At 60.3% G+C, this 17,918-nt stretch overlaps 2 protein-coding genes across 5 annotated transcripts; one reads left to right on the forward strand and one right to left on the reverse strand.

Moving 5' to 3' along the window:
* Window positions 1-5,934: 5,934 nt before the first annotated feature.
* On the forward strand, window positions 5,935-13,990 carry HMGA1 (high mobility group AT-hook 1). 4 transcript variants are annotated; one of them, XM_030473027.1, is made up of 6 exons: window positions 5,935-6,064; window positions 6,306-6,459; window positions 10,572-10,677; window positions 11,493-11,573; window positions 11,970-12,020; window positions 12,839-13,990. In XM_030473027.1, exons 3-6 carry the CDS (start codon window positions 10,576-10,578, stop codon window positions 12,893-12,895), a joined length of 291 nt encoding a protein of 96 aa, XP_030328887.1. In that variant the 5' UTR covers window positions 5,935-6,064; window positions 6,306-6,459; window positions 10,572-10,575; the 3' UTR covers window positions 12,896-13,990. The 4 variants fall into 4 exon arrangements, with proteins under 4 accessions (XP_030328887.1, XP_030328886.1, XP_030328888.1 ...); XM_030473026.1 differs by having other exon boundaries at window positions 5,952-6,064; window positions 11,490-11,573; XM_030473028.1 differs by having other exon boundaries at window positions 5,964-6,064; window positions 11,490-11,573; window positions 12,842-13,990.
* Window positions 13,991-14,289: 299 nt separating this feature from the next.
* On the reverse strand, window positions 14,290-15,834 carry SMIM29 (small integral membrane protein 29). Its single transcript, XM_030473025.1, has 5 exons — window positions 15,796-15,834; window positions 15,395-15,567; window positions 15,285-15,310; window positions 15,106-15,211; window positions 14,290-14,731 (listed from the first exon to the last, which is right to left on the reverse strand). Exons 2-5 carry the CDS (start codon window positions 15,503-15,505, stop codon window positions 14,669-14,671), a joined length of 306 nt encoding a protein of 101 aa, XP_030328885.1. The 5' UTR covers window positions 15,506-15,567; window positions 15,796-15,834; the 3' UTR covers window positions 14,290-14,668.
* Between the last annotated feature and the right edge of the window lie 2,084 nt (window positions 15,835-17,918).

Consider the following 17,918-nt stretch of genomic DNA (forward strand, 5'->3'; position numbering starts at 1 on the left):
CCCCAGCACAGGTTGGCCACATCCATGGGCATGGCACACAGGCATGGCACACAGCTCCGTTCCTGGTGGTGCCCTGATTTATGCCACTCCCTTTCTATCAGGAGCCATGGATGCAGGACCCGGCTTGGCTACCACCCACCTGAGCCCCAGCACTCTTGGTGCGCGATGCCGGCAGCGGCCCCCCCGCAGCAGCCCCAGTCTTTGTGCTCATGGAGACAGCCCCGAGGAGGTTTCATGTTACTGGGAAACTGGGATATCGGGATGTTCCTGGGGCAGCCCCGCAGACAAAAGGCCATTGTGCACCGCAGTGTAGCCGCAGCCCCAGAGCATCCCAGCTCCCTGCCAGAGCCAGAGCCCAGCAGCCCACCCCGGGAGGTGGCACGGCCGGTGGCCCAAGAGCACGGGGCACCCTCCTGCGGGACACCGAGTGGCCCCTCCAAACTAATGGGATGCTCCACCTTCGGGTGCCTGAGCCAAAGCAACCCTCCCCATACACACCTTCCCTTTGGGCAGCAGCACCCTAAGCGCATCCTCACCATTGCAGGTGATGGGCTCAGGGAGGTGATGCAGCCCCTGCCACACCGAGCGGGTGCACCGGCAGGGACACGTCCCCACGGGCACCGGCAGGTCAGGGCGTGCAGGCAAGGGGGGGCTGCCTGGGCATGGCAGCAGCGTCCCCGCCTGAGCCACTTTCCAGCCCCACCGGCTCGTCCGGCTCACCCTGCACCAGCACTCCCTGAGCTGTGTGTTGGGAGGTTTATGTCTATGTTTACATATATGAGGTTAGACATGCTGCAGGCCTGGGCAGCACCAAGCCAGGGCAGTGAGCCCCTCTGAGCCCAGCTCCTGCAGGCAGGAAATTAAAAGCAAATCCCATTTTTTTACTAAAGGAGGGTGGGAATTAAACCTGTCTCTGGAATCAAGGGGGTCTGAAGCCCAAGCCCCACAGTATGGAAGTGGGCAGCAGCTCAACACCACTGAAGCCAGGTTTTTTGGAGACTGTGAACAAGAGGAAGGATGAGACAGGGACAGGTTGGTCGCCGCTCAGGGTGCCTGCGCCTGCCCCAGCCTCTGTCCTCCCATCAGGGACGTTGTGAAATAGGGATGGGGGTGGCTTCACCTCTGGTTCCCATGGCATGGCCGGAGCTGCCTCACACTGTGGCCAAGTGGACAAGCTCTTCCCTAAATCCGCAGCTCCTGGAGTCAGGGGATGTGGCTCCCAGTGCCTCCCTGTTGCAAACACAAAATGCCATGTCCAGAGGGGCAGGCGGGGGGGAATGTGCGGTGAGCGCCTGGCAGCACCAGGATGAGCCTTGTGACTCCCGCCCAAGGCGGCCAAGCTGTCCCAGGGGTGACTTCCCGGCAGAGCTTTCAAAACAAGACAGCACCCGACGTGTTTGGCTTGGTCCAGGAAGATTTGGCCATTTCTTTCCAGGCACAAAGGGCACCCACGCTCTTGGTCAGCTGGGCCGCTCAACGCTGGAGGGTTGAGACAGGCGTAAGGCGTAATCTTCCCTTCCATCCCCTCCAACTGTGCTCCAAGGAGACCCACGTCCACCTCCAGCAGCCCTTCTCCCCAGGACACAGCCCCCCCTGGGTATAGATGGGGGGCAGGCTCTCAACAACCCACATGCCTTAGCCCCATCCCACCCTCCGAAAGCAAACAGAGGAGCAGGCCGTCAGAAACATCTTTTCCTGAGGGCTAATCATTGATTGTGGCTGGTAATAAATATTTCAGCAGGGATTTGCACGCAAGCTCCGAGATAGCAGTAATGGGAGGAAGGATGGGTCTTGTGTGCCTGGCTTCACTACCGCCTCTCCTGCAAAGAGCTGAGCAAGTCCTTCTGCTTCTTGGAGGAAGAGCATTTGTTCTTGCCTGTCTTGTCAGGATGTGGCAAACCTCAGGAAAGCCTTTCCCGAGGGCTGTGGTCTCAGGATGCTCCACACTGGAGATGTCCTCCCAGGAGGAGGAGTCCAGCCCTGCAGTGCCTTGAGAAAGAATCATGGAACGTGGCAAACACAATGCTCACTGCATTGCACTGGGCAAGAATTAATGAAGGCAGTTAATCATCTCGGACCCATCTGCAGAGCTTTCTTGCTTGTGCAGCCACCACTTATCTTGCAGAGAAAGAGCAGAAATGGGTGGAAACATGGAGGGGTCTCCACTCATCCCTGCAGTGACTGGAGTGACACTTGGTCCTATAGTGCCATGAACATTGATCCCGGCCATGTCGAGCTCAGCCATTTCCTGTGCTGGAAGAGACAGACACGACTGAAGTGATAAGCCCAGGCCTGGGTCAGACCTTGCCACCATCCTGCCCCTGAGATGTGTCCCCTCCCCAGAGACACCAGGAGCATCCAAGAGGCTGCAGGGAGAGAGTCTCCTCTATATAGAGGAGCCAAATACATGCTCCCCTGCCTCTACCAACCCAAGGATGCTGGAAATGAGAAAACTCAGCTTCAGAGTGTGCTGGATCCTGCCTGTGGCTTGTGCAGAAGGAGGATCCTCAGTAAACACTCCCCATTCTGCAGCCCGGACCAGGGCAGTGCAGGGGGATACTCCAGGCACAGCATGAAACCTTCCTGGCCAGCAAAATCCCGGCAATGCTGAGTAAAGGCATCTAAGAGGGACACGGTGCATCCAAGCAGCAGAGCAGACACTGGCGATGGTGAAATGTGCTCTTGAACAAGCCACCCCACCTCTGAGCCACACATTTCCCCATCTGTGCAATGAGGGTAACGACACCAGCCCCTGCAAGGCCCAGAGCCGCCGGATTAATTAACTGTTGTTCAAGAGGGCTCTGGAGGTGACAAACACACCCCGCTCTTCATTAGCCCACAGCAGTTACCCAACAACCTGGGCTGAGATTTTTCCAGCTCTCCAAATGCAGAGCTGCATTTGAGGATCCAGTTTCCCCTTTCCCAGGGACATTAGCAGGAATTAGGCACCCAAATCCTAAATGCAGCTTTGCGGGGCTCAGTGGCAGTGACCGGGATGAGGTGTCCTCCTCCCTGGGGCCATCCTCTGGCCCTCCACGCCCCTCTCCACAAGGGCAGATGATCAGTGCCTGCAGTTTTGCAGAGCCTTGCTGAACTGAAGCAGCAGGGAATGATTTCAAGCACCTTCTTTTCCTGGGGATCTGGCAAAGGTGCAGCTTTCCTAAGCACAAGGCACTCATTTCCCCATCAGATCTCCTTCCAGGCCTGAAACACTGGCTAAAAGAAAAATAGGGATACCCACTAATTCACATGTGCACCCGCCATCTGACATCACCATTTCCTGCAAACTCAGGGCTCACGCTCTCGAAAGCAGCAGCATTAAGCCTATAATTTATCAGGTGATTTAGGAATTTGCCCCCGGAATAGGGCTACGGGAAAACACTCCTCGGGTGAGTGTTAAATCTACTCAGTGGGGGAGAAGGAAGGAGCTGTTTAATCAAGTTAAAAGGACAGTTTCAGGGTGGGTCTGGGGCTGTTTGGCCACATGGGACTTCATCAATGGGGCCAGCGGGAAACAAAGCCGGGAGGGGAAACAAAGGCCCCATCCCCGTCCTCCCTCCTGCCATGGCTGGTCCTGTAAGCACCCCCACTGGGGACATCCCCTGCTTTGGGCTCAGTGGCCATGGAGGGGGGAAACAAATCCCTTCTTGTTTCCCTGCTTCCAGACTTTTTCACTTTCTGGTCTCACCGTGAACCCGCACCGGGTGCAGGCTTTCACTCAGGAAAACTGCAAAAACAAAAGTGAAAATGATCTTCCTGACCTGAAGCCCTGGGCCCAGCACTGGGCTCTGCTGGAATCCCAGTGCCCTGCACCGCTCTGCTCCTCACCTTGTTGTGCAGGCATTGCACACACACAGATTCCTCCTATTTAACAGAGGGAATGCTGCCCTGAGCCCCCTTCCCGCGGGTGCAGACCTCACTGCTGTGCATTGCCAGGCTCCTTCCAAAATCCCCTGGGTCCTCCTGGCCTGGCAAACACACCCTGAGCACCAAATCAATCCCATTTCCCCAAATCCCCATTTATTTTCCCCGTTGCCCCTCCTTTCACACAGTTGCTTGCTGGTTTCCCATTGGAGCGTTGCTGACGGCTGCTGGAAGCATCTCAGCACCACTCTTTAGTTTCGGGGAGCCACTGCAGCACTGTTTTGCTTTAACGACCAAGTGGTCACCCCACAGGTGAACCCGGCTTGGGGGGTTCTGGTATGGCCTCATCAAGTGGGGAATTGCCCAAAGTTCCAGGGATCAAAGCAAGAAAGAGCTGCCCAGGTTGTTCTCAGCTCTCTGGTTACAGCCATTCACTGCTGCTGCAGAATAAATAACGAGGGATATTAATAACAACGAGCCTCTGCCAGGGACAGAAACCAAATTCCTCGCCAGGCCCACGGCAAAGAGAAGAAGCCCAAGTGTGGCCATGGACAGGGCTGGGGCTGCTGCAGACAGAGGGTACCCTGGCACCTCCAAACCCAGGGGAACACTGATTTGGGCCAAAAAGATGAAAGATACTCAGGGTCTGCAAACAACCCCCTGCCTGGATGCAAGGCCCTCGGGTGGAGGAGACCCACCACCTCTCCTGAGCTGGGCACCTGGAGCCAGGCTCAGCTCCAGCACGCAGCAGTGCAAGCAGGGCGATGCTGGCTCTTTGTGCAGGCGTTTGTAAACAGGTCAGGTTCTCACAGGGTGTTTTTTTTCCCCCCTCTTTGCTTTTGTTTTTTAATCATCAGGAAGGGACAGTGCTTTGATTGTGCTTTGGTCAGGGGAATTTGCAGGGGATTTGAAAAATCCAAATAAAAATTAGCAAAACCAGTGCCAAGAGCCTGGCTCGGTTGATCTGTTCCTTTTTACATCGTAAACCTTCCCGGCTGAAGCAGTTTTGCAGATGCAGATATTGATACTTCCAAGTTTCACATTTTTAAAGGTGCTTTTATTATTATTATTATTATTATTAATAAAAACTTGCCTGAAACCTAAATCCAGCTTCAGCCAGTTTAAAGTTCAGCTCCTAACTCCAGATTTCGACCCTTCATGTCAGGATAGTCAAAAGCACCTAAATTGGAGTTTCTATTAAATTTGTGATTGGAGTTTCTGCAGGAGTTTGGGGAAAAGCCTCAACGCTGAGAAGAGATCTGGATTTCCTTGTATCCATCAAAAAACCCACCACGAGATCCCTAGTGCCTGGCATGCTTTGGAAAACCTTGCCCCTGACACAGTGGGGTCTGAGTTTTGGGGTACCTCCCTGGAGAGCTGATCTCAACTCCTATTCCAGACTGCCCTAAACCACTTCCAAAACAGATCACAGGAATTCAGAATAAAGCTCTTTCACTGCAAACCAACCTCTCCATCTGCTTAAACCCCAGGGAGAGCCCCTGGGCTGCTTACCAGCTCCCGAAACCCCCTGGTGCTGAGCAGGCAGGACTCACTTCCACACCAGCTTCCCATGGTGCTGCAATACAAAAATACACTAAATATCACAACAAAACCCAGCCGGGCCTGGGAGGTCCCAGGGATGGAGCACCCACCGCCAGTGCCTACAGATGGGGACCGGAGACTTTTTGCGGGGGTGAGAAGGGGGTTAACCTGGCGGGGAGGCAGCGAAAGGGAAGAGCATCATGCATTGCCCATGGGTGCTGGAGCAGGTGCGTGGCACAGCCCCGGCGGGCGCTTGCCCCCCGCCCCCGACAGCCCCAAACAGCGCTGTCCGCTCTGCCAGGGGCGTTCAGCCGGATCAGGGTACCCGCGCCCCCAGCACGGCCCCGCCAGGAGCATCCCTGGAGCATCCCCGGCTTGGGGGGGTGTATTCTCCATCCGCCACCGGCGCTGCCTCCATCCCCCCGGGAGACCCTCCGCCGGCCCCGGGGCTCGGGGCGGGGGAGCAGCCGCCGCCCGCCCGCCGCAGCCCTTTGAACGGACCTATCGGTCCCGGCCCCGCCGCCGCCCGCCCCCGGCCGTGATGCAGCCGGGCTCCTCCTCCCCCCGCTCCGCAAGGGCTGGAAGCTCCCCTTAGCCTGGTTGCCCTTATTTAATTTCGAGTGTGATTTTGCTATTTTTAGCAGCTGGATCCCCTCCAGTAAGGCTGGGAGCTCGCTCCTTTTTTCCCCCCTCTTTCTCCCCCCTTCCCGCCCCCCCCCTCCCTTTTCCCTATTTTCCTTTTTTTTTCCTCGTTCCTGCAAATGATTTTGACCCAGCTTCCTTCCTCCTGGAGCATTTCCCCCCCCCCCCTTTATTATTTATATAAATAAGAGGGGGGCCTGGCTGAGCCGTGGATGCGTGTGTGAGTCGCAGCCTCTCTCTCTGCCTTCTCCTTTCAGATCCGCATTTGCGAGCAGCAGCAGCCGCCGGGAGGGGGGGGGTTTAATTCTCTTCACAACACAGACACGCCAGGACAAAAAAAAAAATACCAAAAAACACCAAACCACCCCCAAAAACCCACCCCAAGCACCCGGCTCCGAGATCAAGCTGACTGTGAGTGCCGGCCTTCCTCTTTCCTTTCTGCTCCGGGGGGTGCGGGGAGGGCCGGGGGGTGCTTGGGAGGGGGGAGCCGGGCTCTGCTCCCCCCCCTCCGCATGCTGTGCACGATCGCCCCCGGTTTGCTAGGTATGTGCAAGGACGCGCGTGTGCGTGCCGCGGGCCGGCTCCGCAATGCCTCTCGCTATTATTGTTGTTATTAATTATCGGTATTAATAGTGCGATGCACCTGGCGGGGCGGGGGGGGCCGGGGGTCCCCGGCGCGCCGGTACTTTGGCTCCACTTGCGCGGTGCCGGTGATGCGCGGTCGCGGCCCCCGCCCGGGCTCGCAGCGTGCGCGGGGCCGTGCGGGGCGGGCCGGGGCCGTGCAAGGTGCGCGGGGCCGCTACCGGTGCGTGGTGCGGGATCGGGACCGTGCGTGGGGCCGGTGCGAGGGGCCGGGCCGAGCCGGGCGCACGGGGACACGCACGGACACACGCACGGACACACACGCGCGGGTCGGTGCAAAGTTGCGGTGCTGGGGGCTCACCATACACACACCCCCCACGCCCCCCCGCGCAGTGCCCACGCTGCGGGACCCTGAGGCTGCGCACCCCGCACCCAGCCCTCCGCGGGGTGGGCGGTGGAATGTGACCGAGGGCTGGCTCCACCCGGGGCTTTATTATACCCCGCAGGACAGGGTCTTCACAAAGCGTGTGATGGTGCCCTTCCTGCCTCTTTTCTTTCTCCCCCACCTCCCTCCTTCCTTTCTTTTATCACTTCCTTTTATTATGCATGCCCAGGAAGGAAGGGGGGGGGGGGGAGAAAGACTTTCCTTAATAGCAGGCCGGGGGGGGCTTCAAAGCAGCCCCATGGAGGGTTTGTCTAATGAGGAGCCGCGCACATCCCTTCCCAGCCCTCGCACCCCTGCCGAACAGGCTCTTCAACTTCTGCTCCACTATTCCTTCCCCTCCTCCCTCTCCCGTCCTCCCTCTGCCAGGAGGTGCGGCCGGGATCCTTCTCCAGCTGCAATCGGGCTGGATTTCCTGGGCGTGAAGAGATTTCTTCTTTTTTTTCTTTAAGATCTAAGCCACCGCCTGTCTCCTGCCTCTCCTGGGCTGGTTTGTTTACTCTAAGAGTAGGTGGCAGGAGCAGGAGCGGGGGATTTATGGGGTTATTTGCGCAGAGCAGCGTAAGCCAGCGCGGGCGGGCTGGGGGAGGCAGGAGCAGGCCCAGGGGCAGCGAGGAGCATCGCTCCGAGGGGCCAGGTTGGCTCTTTTGCAGCCCAAACCATGCTTGTGCAAGAGGTGGCCGCTGAGGATGGCCCAGCTCGAGTCGTGGAGCGCACAGTGGGGTTGGGGAAGGAGAGTCCGGCAGCTCACCATCCACAGGGATGGAGAGGGGAGGAGTTTTTCTCCCCCCAACTCCATCGATCCAGAGGCAGATGTAGCCCCTCCACCTCCAAACCTTGCACAGATTTATCCCTCTCGGCCTCAAGGAGCCTGGCAGTCCCCTGCCCTCATCTCCGGCTGATTCTTCCCTGCGTGGAAAGGTTTCTCTCTCAGCTGCTTCCTTTCCTCCATGGCAACACTGCTGCTCCGTCCCTCCCTCCCTCCCATACGGCTTCTCGATGCACACGAGCGGGGCTGGAACTGCTTCCCGCGGTGTGCCCGGCACCATCCGCGGGGTTCGGATGCACCCAGGGCCAGGCAGGTGCTGCCGAGCTGAGGAGCATCTCACCGAGCTGGGGCCACCCTCGGGTGCTGACGGGGAAGGTGCTGGGGTGGGAGAGAGAAGCATCCCCCAGCTCCATCCTCCTCCTCATCCCCCTCTGCTGAAGCAGGGCACAGAGCCCTTGGCCCCCGGGGCTGATTTCAGCTCTGGAGCCCCTGGGGGGAGCTCGGAGGTGGCAGAGGGACGGGATGTGCACATCCTTTCCCCAGCACCAACTACTGTGGCAGCAGGCTCTGGCTCGGGGGCCATACCCAGCGGGGAGGGTCCCCTCAGCATCCCCGGCTGGAGCCGCTGCGTGGGGCCGTGTCTGTCCCAGCACGGAGCAGTGGGGGCTGCGTTGGGCCCATCTGTTTCCAGCTTCGGGATAGGGTACGGCGCAGCTCGGAAGCTGTGTTTCCTCTGACAAAGATTGACTTAAAAAGAGACAAACCCGTCCCAGCCCCTGGTCAAACGGCGTTTTTCTTTCCTAAATCTAAACCATACTTCTTTTTCTGTCTAAAAGACCCCTTGAAGGACTCAGGGCTGCTGTGAGTAATGCTTTCGGGGTGTTTACACGGCAGCGTGGTTTCTGTCTCTCTGTTGTTGTTGTTTTGCACTCGTGAGTCACTTCCAGAGGGGAGCAGGAGCTGACGCGTGGTTTGTAAACCGCCTCGAAGGTCTGAGCATGGCTCCTGGCACCGCCTGTGCCCGCTCCAGCCATCCCCATGGGGCTCAGCATCCCCTGGGGGGTGGAACTTCGCACCCCGGCTGCCCCCCGCAGCCCCGCTCTCCCCGGTAGCGCTGTCCCGGCTGCTCTAACGCTACCCAAATTGAAACCAGTTGCTCGAAACTAAGGGTTATTAACCCTGTAGGCAGAAGTAGGGAGAGTGCCTCCGTCTTTGCACGCAGAGCATCCCCAGGGAGAGGTGGCTCAGGGGGGTTGCTCCATCCATCCCAGAGCAACACTGTGGTTGTTCTCCCAGACAGCTTCAAGCCCCATGCTTATGGGCAGTGAGATGGGGACGTTACTGCTGGGAATCGTCACATCACCCCCCCAAGCAGGTGCCCCCCCACCCTGCATGGCCACAGTCACCCAAACGAGGAGCAGAGTGGGCGCCCTGCGCTCAGGATCACCAAGGCTGTGGTAGCAATCCTGCTCCGTTCCAGCCTGGAGCCCATCCTCCTGGCTCCTGCGCTGGGAGCTGGGTGTGGAACTGGCTCCACAGCTCTAGAAAAGCAGGTTTTCCCTATGCCCCTGGGGAAGCATCAAAGTGGAGGGGAGAAGATGGAGCCTTTCCCTCTGTGGGATTTCCCTATGAGCAAGGAAGGACATCCAGCCCTTTGGAACATTCACAGGGAAGGGAAAAGCCCAGTGTCCCTTGGACAAGAGCCCAGTTTGGGGCACCCTTGTTCCTAAACCCAGCTGGGGGGCAGGAGCAGGGTCAGGGTGCAGCGGGGCTGGGTGTCAAGGCAGGGTGGGGGGAGCAGGGCTGCTGGAGCCATGTGGGGCCCTGGGACCCCCATGGGGATGCCCAGACGCCCTCAGTGCTGTGCCACCACCCACCCTGTTCCAACTGGCTGGCACCAGCAGCAGGTCTGGGATTTCAAAGACTCCAGATTACACCTGGAGCCGCTCTCCCCATTTTCGGAAAGCAAATGGGCTCTGTGGGAATGGGCCGAGCTGCTGCTCCCCAAATACCTGCTGGGGACCCCGGGGTGCTGCCATAGCACCGGGGCACTGGCTAATGCAGTGGGTATCGTGCCATGGGACATGCAGCAGGGACCAAAGGCCTGTTGGCAGGAGGGACACGGGCGCAGCCGGGGCAGTTTTGCAGCAGCAGGAGGGATGGTCTTTGCCTGCCTGAGGTGCTCTGTGTTTCTGGGGCAGAAATGTCTGCGCCCCACGGTGTGGCACTGCTGAATGGGTTCAAAAATACAGGTGGGGTCTCTTCTAGGCATAGCTTTTAGTGATGCTTTTGGTTTCCCCACCACGGGCTGGTCCCCAATCCATGCAGGGAGAGGAGCAGGATGCAGGCGAGCTTCTGGGAAGGGATGGACTAAGGTAGAAGCTGCTCATTTCAGCTGAATGATAATTCTGAGAGGCATTATTAGAGGGGAACCCTGGCCCTTGTCACCTCCTGTCTGTGCTGGTACCCCGCAGCCACCCCTATCCCCACAGAGGTGGCTGGGGGGGGCCGAGCATCCTTCCCTTGGGGGTGGCAGGGACAAGGCATGGCCATGACTCCACGGGAGGCTCCGGCTGCTCCACTCATCCCTTGCAGCTCCACGAGTCACTTCTGTGCCCCCAGCACCCGCCTGCTCCGGGGTTAGGGCTGGAGGGAACAGCATGGGCCAGCGTGGCCAAACCATCACTGACCAACCTTCTTCCGCCTCCTGCTCCTCGCCGCTGCTGGAAGGACCATGAGCGAATCCAGCGCCAAATCCAGCCAGCCCCTGGCCTCCAAGGGGGAGAAGGACGTGTCGGAGAAGAGGGGCCGGGGGCGACCCAGGAAGAAGCCGCAGGTACATGGGGTTCCCCGGGAGGTGGGGATGGACCCCAACGGGCAGCTCTGCCCACGGCGATGCCCTCGGAGCCGGGTACCCCCATGTTACAGAGCAGTGAGAAACTTCCCCCACTTGCACCCCAGGCAGCATCCCCCGGGCAGGGATGGGGATGCCTGTGATGAGCCCCCATCACCTCCCTTCGGGCAGCTCCTCCTGCTGCTCAGAACCCTCCCAGGGGGCTTCACACCCCCTTAGCTCTGTAACACCCCAGACAGAGCTCCTGGCACAGGGAAGGGCTTGGAGCCTCCCCTTGCTCCACCCCAGCCTGAACCTGCCTTTGCAGACAGGCTAATTAAAGCCCCATTAGCAAAAGCTGCTCAGAGGGATAAGATGCTGCTGGAGCCTTTACAGCGCCAAACTCCCCCCCACTGCCTCCAGTCCCCTCCCCGGGGCAGGGGGGGTTTGGGCACCTTTTCCCTGCAGCAAATGTGACTGGCAGGTTCCCTTTGCCAGGCAGCAGCACCGGCACCAAGCTGGGGTCCGGGGCCAAGAAACCAGCCGGGACCATGGGCTAAGCCAAGCTGCTAATGCCGGGTGGGATGGATCACGTATGAGCCCGGGTGAAGGACACGCAGCAGCCTGTGCCTGGCTCCTGACCCAGTGCAACCAGTGCTCCCAGTACCGCGTGCAAGAGCATCTCTGCTGAGGAGAATGGGACTCCCAGCCTGGAGCATCCCAGGGTGTCCTGGTGCACTGGGAGCCACTGCGGGCACGCATCCCTGCCCAGGGACCCCCATCTACAGTGACACCCCCCTCTGCTCTCCCTCCAGCAGGAGCCCAGTGAGGCCCCGACCCCCAAGAGACCCCGCGGACGGCCGAAGGGCAGTAAAAACAAGGCCACCCCGAAAGGCAGGGTAGGTGCTGGGGATGGGGGATGCTCCGGCCAAGCTCCGTTTTGAGCTCAATTATAAACAATTTGGGGCAGATCTATCTCTGGGGGATGGGGGGGGGGGGGGGTTGGCGCTGGCCCCCAGGGAAGGGGAGGGGGGGGCAGGAACTGTGTGTGTCAGCGTGAGGACACCAGCGAGGAACCTGTTTGCAAAACATGCGACTCACATCCTGCGCCCACCCCATGAGTCATGGGGGGTCTTGGCTGCGGCCCAGGACATGCCACTGGGGTGATGAATTTGGCAGTCATGGGTGGGAGGAAGGGGACCAGCACACACCCCCACCCCCAGCAGCATCCCGGGGACGAGGGGCCGGCCCCAGCCTGACCCAAATGTCTCTTTTTTTCCCCCCAATTTGCTCAGAAAGCCGCAGTCACACCAGGGAGAAAACCTCGAGGACGGCCCAAAAAATCGGTGAGTGGGTTTTTCCCCTCCTCCTCCACCCTGGCCCTTTGCGTGTGCACCAGCCACCCCTTTGTGCATTATGGTCACCTCTAATTTTGTGCTTTCCTCCCTTAATTTCATTCCCCACCCCCCCCCCAGTTTACAGCCTCACGGAGCTAGCAGGCACCCACAAGTGTCACCCAGACAGTTGAGAGCAGGTTTCATCTCCCTTCCCCATGTGCACATCCTATTGTCCCCAGCCCTGTGCCACATCCCCATGGACAATTCAGACACAGAAGCCACCCAGGAGCATCCTCAGCGTGATGCTGCTCTGCCTTATGCGAGGTTTTGCCCCTTTTCCCACTTAAATTCCTTGTGGAAGGCAAAGAGGGCTGAGACCAACCAGTGCTGCAGACCCGGGGTTGCATTCTGGGGTCTCCTGCCCCGGTGTCACAGAACCAGGGATTGTTTTGGGGCCCCCAAGGGTGCGACCAAGCCCGTCTCATGCCGGGGACACCGTGTGCCGCTGTTCCATGAAGGCAGCGGGGCCGGCGCTGACTCACGCTCACACTCGCCCTGACTCAGCACCACGTGTGGGGCCACGGATGCTCACGGCTGCCCTGGGGCACTTGGGGACAAGGCAGTGTCACATCGGGGTGTGGGGCTCCCTCCTCACACTGAGCCCACCCGCGGGGGTTCTTACCTGGGATTTAACCCGCAATGGTCAGTCCTCCAGTCCAGGAGGATGCACAAGGGGTGTGATGTGCCTGGTGAGCCCTTCATCCAGGGTTGATGGGGGGTGTCTGCAGCCCCCTGCCCCGCTCTGATCGCGCTCCTTTGCCTCGCAGCAGCAGGACGAAGAGGAGGTGAACATTTCCCAGGAGTCATCCGAGGAGGAGCAGTGAAACCTCCCGAACCGGCGCTACCTCATTGCCTGATGGTCCTGTGTCCCCGGCGGCCAAGGGAGAGGGATGGGGAGAAACCCACGGCGCGGCCCTGGCTTTGTCCTCCTCCCTCCTCCACTCCCTCCTCACCCTCAGACAACGGCAGCACTGGAAAATGGCCCAACCCGGGTGGCCCCCACAGCCCCCTGCCCGGGGGGGGCACCCGCCCCAGTTCCCCCCTCTCCCCAGTGCTGGGTTATGGGGCAGCCCCACCAGCAAAGGGGGTGACTGGCAGAGAGCTGGGGCTGGGACCCCCTGCCTTTGCTGCTCCCCCAATGCAGTGATCTCACCCATCCAAAGCGGGCGCTGGGCTTTGCCCCAGGGACCCTGCAGGGAAGAGATGAGGGGGTCAGCGAAGGCGAGACCCCCACATGGATTAGACCTTCGCCCCGGCCTGCTGCTACCCCAGGCAAACCTCCCCTTGTGCCCCCCCAAGTCCTGGGCAACTGCTCCATGTGTGTGGGAGCAGCTCCCGCAGCGCCGCCGGGGCTCGGTGCCCGTCCCCGGGGGTCCCAAGTGGGGCCAGCTCAGGGCAGCCCCTTTCCCCATCGGTTCTGGTATAAATAGAGAATTGTTTTTTAGTACTTTTTTGGGTTGTTTTTTTTTCCTTTCATTCACAACTACCTCTGGATATTTAAGTTCCACTCTCTGAACTCACACACGTGCTGCTGCTGTGCCGGCTGCCGGGGCATCGCTGGCTCCGTGGTTCCTTTCTCGGGGTGTTGCTGGGGGCCGGGGGGTATTTTTGGTTTGTTTTTCCCTCCCCTTTTTTTGGGCTTTTTTTGTTTGTTTTAATTAATTGCTGATTTTACAGTCGAGGTTGCTCTGCTGCTCCCTGGGACAGCGGCTGCAGTGGGATGGGGATTGTAGGATGCTCCCTCTCTGCGCCGCTCCCTGCACAGCGGCTGCAGCGGGACCGGAGGTCGGTGCCGGGCGGCCCCCGTGGGAGAAAATTGGGGTTTGGTTGGTTTGTTCTTTTTCTTTTCGTTCCACTGTTAACGACCTTTTGGTTTCCTCTTTGCAGTTACTTGAATAAAACATTTTATGGATGTTTGACGCCTCTGCCCTGGTCCATGCACACAGGCACGAGCAGCGGCTCCATATAGAACCTTCTCCAAAGGACCTTGATGGTGCCATCCGTGGAGTCATCCTCCGTAGGGATGGATGGGAGCTGCCAATGGGAACAGAAACAGGCAAAACCCTGCTGCCCCCCACCCAAGAACTCCCACCCTCAGCACCTTTTTGCTACCAAACTGCTGTGGTGGGGACACAATGCAGACACCTCCAGGCTGGCCTGTGGCCTGGCAGCACTCGTGCTGCTGAAACCCTCCCTGCCCCATGCAGGAGGCTCTGGCCAAGTGCAGAGAAACACCTTTATTGGCTCCAGCACTGCTGCCCCGCAGGCATCGTGCCCCCCGCGCCCCGCAAAGCCCCGCACCCGGCTGCTCCCGCGCCAGGTGCCAGCCCCGGCTGCCCCGCTCAGGGTGTTCTAAGGGGCTGGTGGGGCAGTTCAAGCAAAAGAAATCAGCAAAAATCGGTGCCAAGGTGGGAGATCACCCGTTATCATCAGTGCTCGTGGCCCAGGATCGCTCCCAGCAGCGCCCACCGGCATCACCACACTGCTCTGGGTACATCCTGCCCTTCCTGGCAGGCGGTGAAGGCAGCGGTGCCGGTGCAGACACGTTCCTCCCTTGGGTCCTGCAGGCAGGATTTGGTCCCAGCTCTGCAGCAGGATCAGGCCTTCCAGTCCCCACGTAGGGGTCGGTGGGGCGCAGCCCCCCCCCAGCCAGGCACCACCTGCAACACACAGTGCCATGGGGGAGATGGCCCCAGCCCCAACCCAGAGGGGCAAAGCAACCCCAAACAGCGTCGGGACGGGTGGAGGAGCCACCAGCAGCCACCACAGCCCGTCCCTCCCAAAAGGGTGATGCCCAAACCCTCGCCTGGCTCCCAGAGATGCTCCCACAGGGCAGTTCGGCACCGTGGGCCCCCACCCGGGCCCAAAGCACCCGCGGTGCTGCTTAACGCTGATTTCTCACGTAAAAGATGGATCAGCAGCGCTGGGCACGGCTTGAAAACGCCCCATGCAGCTGTACCCGGCCCCAAAACCAACCCCCCCGACCCCAAAACCAACCCCTCCAGCCCCGAATCTCAGGAGCGGCTCAACCCACCCGGGCGTCCTCCGCCTGCACCAGCAGCTCCTGCTCGGACTCCTGCAGCTCCTCAGCCGGGTCGTAGCTGTACATGGGCAGCAGCCGGTGCCGCAGCCGGTCGAACCTGGCGGGGGTGCGGTGGCTCAGCAGGGCCCGGTCGCACGGGCTCCCCCCCAAGCCCGCACCCCGCCGCTCACCTCCGCTTCTTCTGGATGTACATCACCTGCGGGGAAAGGCGTGAGCGGGCCCCCGGCGGCGCTTCGGCTGCCCCGGACCCCCCCCCCATCCCCGCCCCGACCCCACTCACCGCAGCCAGGACAGCGCCGAGGAGGGTGACGAGGACGAAGGGTCCCAGGACATAGCCCACCAGCGAGTCTCCCGTCGCGCCCGGGGCCGTGGGGGCCGTGGCGTTGTTCATAGCCCAGCGCCGGCTCCTGCCCGCATGGGGACACGGGTGTCCGGCCCCACGGGGCGGGACGGCTGCGAGCGGCGGTCAGAACCCACCGCACCGGGCGGTAACGACCCGCGGGGCGGGGCCGGGACACGGAGCGCGGGGGGGGAACACGCAACACGGGCCGAGCCCCGCAGCCCCCTGCCCCGGTTCTGCTTCCTCCCCCAACCCCCCCCGCCCCGAACCCGGCCGCGCGACCCCCGCCCCCCCCCCCCCGTATCCCCCATCCCCGCGCGCGCAGCCCCGCCCCGCCCCACCTGCGCGCGCCCGGAACCCACGCGGCGGCGCGTGACGTGCGGGGCGGGGCAAGGGGTGCGGGGGGGGCGGAGCAGTGGCAGCGCGCGGACGGTAGGGGGCAGCAGAGACCGGGTCGGGGGGGGGGGGTGCGAAGGAGGAAAAGGGAAAAACGAGGGAAGAAAAAGGAAAAATGGGAAAATTAAAAACAGGGGAAAAAAAAAACCGTGAAAAATGAGGGGGGGGCAGCAACGGGTGTGCGGATGGACGCAGGATGGAGGGATGAAGGGATGGGAGGCGCACATCTGGGCAGGTGATGGCTGGACGGACAGACGGACGCATGGATGGAGCTACAGGCAGAGGACGAGGAGACAGGGCCGTGGTGGTGCCGGTGGTGTCACCCGTGGCGATGTTACCCGTGGCGGTGGCGGCACCCAGCCCTGATCCCGGCCGTGGGGCTAATCCGCTTTGCCTGCGCTGGGACCAGATGGCCCCACTAAGTGGGTCAGACCCTGGGAGCAGGAGGCACGGGCGAGCGAGGAGCCACGTTTTGCTTCCTAAGAGCTAAAAACAAGAAGTGAAATGAGGTGGAAGAGAGGAGCCGGGAAAAGGCAGAGCTGGGGGGACTGCTCCCATTGTCCATGTTGACCCTCCCTGCTCTATACAGTCTTCCCAAACCAGCCACAGCGGCCCCCAGTCCCCAAACCCATTGGCACGCAGGAGCCTCACACCCGAGCAAGGCATCGCAGGAGCACGGCGGCAGCTCCTGCCGCGCCACATCCATCCCCTCCCGGCTAAAAATAAATCCAGCCATTTCTAGGAAAGTCCTTGGAGAGCGCGAGGGAGCAGGAGCATGCGGCCGGCCCGGCTGGAGGAGCCGTGGGAGCAGACCTGGAGCCACACAACCCCTTCCCATGGCCACAGCATCGCCCAGTTCCGGGTGACTCTTTTCTTTCCCCATCCACCGCTGCCCAGAGCATCCAGATGGGGACAAAGCGGGAGCTGAGGCAGTGCAGGAGCTGCTCATCCCTGCGGAAACCTCCCCAGAATGACCCCCAGGGTGGGGCAGGATGCTGAGGGCAATGTCATAACTCATCCTGGGGATGCGGCACCTTCGTGACTGGGGGGGAAGGCGGGTTTTTAGCAGACGATGAGCTAGAATAGTGACACGGGGTATTTCTGCTCCAAAACTTGCTGTGAGAGACACCAGCCCCTTCTTTTCCTCTGCTCAGACCCCAACAGATAACTGGGGATAGCTCTGCTGAGCTGCTAAGCTCCATTTAAGCAGCTAAGAGCAAGCAGCCGGATTTCCAGCCCGCGCATCCCTTCAGTGCTCACCCAACCAGAGGCTGGGGAAGCACCAGCCCCAGGCCCACCAGAGGTTAACCTTGCCTTCAGCTCCGTGCTGCAAATGTGAGGACATCGAGCACGACCCAGGGGTTTCCCTCATTGCAATAATGCGGGGCAGGAGGAGCCCGGTAGCGTTCAGATCCCAAAGGGAATTTGCAAAGGAAGGTTAAGAGATGTATCTTCCAAACCAGGACACACTCACTTTGCAGATACACACCAGAGTTCCTATGGCACACTTGCCGCAGCAGGCAGGGAGGGCATGAGACCTCTGAAGGGTTTGGGATACCCTGAGCCTGACCATGGGGTTTGGGAAAGCAATCAGACGTTGGTAGAGCTTTCGTGCTCCATGCGTTTTGTGTGCACACACATGGAGCCATCTCCAGCCCTCGCTGTCCCCTCGCAGCACCCAGCCCAGCTCTCGCTGTGTCAGTGTGTACTTGGCCTCTCCCACAGCAAGGGGCTCTCGGAAGGGACTTTGTGAGATAGACGTGAGCAGATTTGGAGTCAGGACCATTCCTGCTCCACGAGGCCCTTGGTCAGGACTAGAAACGTCCGAACAAGACTATGCCTTAAAACTCACCCTGGTTTCACCGCACGGTGCCCTCCCCGCTCAGACGAGCCCATCTCAGCTTCAGGCTGCTGGTGAGATCCCTCCGGATTTTCTTTTCCAGACTGAAGGTGCCAAGGCACTTCAGGGAGGGCTCTCTCCTCCAGTGACACTTTAGTGCCTGATGTCCAAGTTCGGGTATGTGTGTAACAGCGCCGGGAAGAAGAGAGACCACGCAGCAAGCCGAGC

The sequence above is a fragment of the Strigops habroptila genome, chromosome 18 (assembly GCF_004027225.2).
Source record: "Strigops habroptila isolate Jane chromosome 18, bStrHab1.2.pri, whole genome shotgun sequence".
NCBI lineage: Eukaryota > Metazoa > Chordata > Aves > Psittaciformes > Psittacidae > Strigops > Strigops habroptila.

Bases quoted from the DNA above. Each gene is read 5' to 3' on its own strand.
- HMGA1 (XM_030473026.1), top strand. From the start codon at position 10,576: ATGAGCGAATCCAGCGCCAAATCCAGCCAGCCCCTGGCCTCCAAGGGG. The intron at 10,678-11,489 runs GTACATGGGGTT...CTCTCCCTCCAG, and splicing joins GACCCAGGAAGAAGCCGCAG to CAGGAGCCCAGTGAGGCCCC. The intron at 11,574-11,969 runs GTAGGTGCTGGG...CAATTTGCTCAG, and splicing joins AGGCCACCCCGAAAGGCAGG to AAAGCCGCAGTCACACCAGG.
- SMIM29 (XM_030473025.1), bottom strand. From the start codon at position 15,505: ATGAACAACGCCACGGCCCCCACGGCCCCGGGCGCGACGGGAGACTCG. The intron at 15,212-15,284 runs GTGAGCGGCGGG...CACCCCCGCCAG, and splicing joins TACATCCAGAAGAAGCGGAG to GTTCGACCGGCTGCGGCACC. The intron at 14,732-15,105 runs GTGGGTTGAGCC...TGTGTGTTGCAG, and splicing joins TGCAGGCGGAGGACGCCCGG to GTGGTGCCTGGCTGGGGGGG.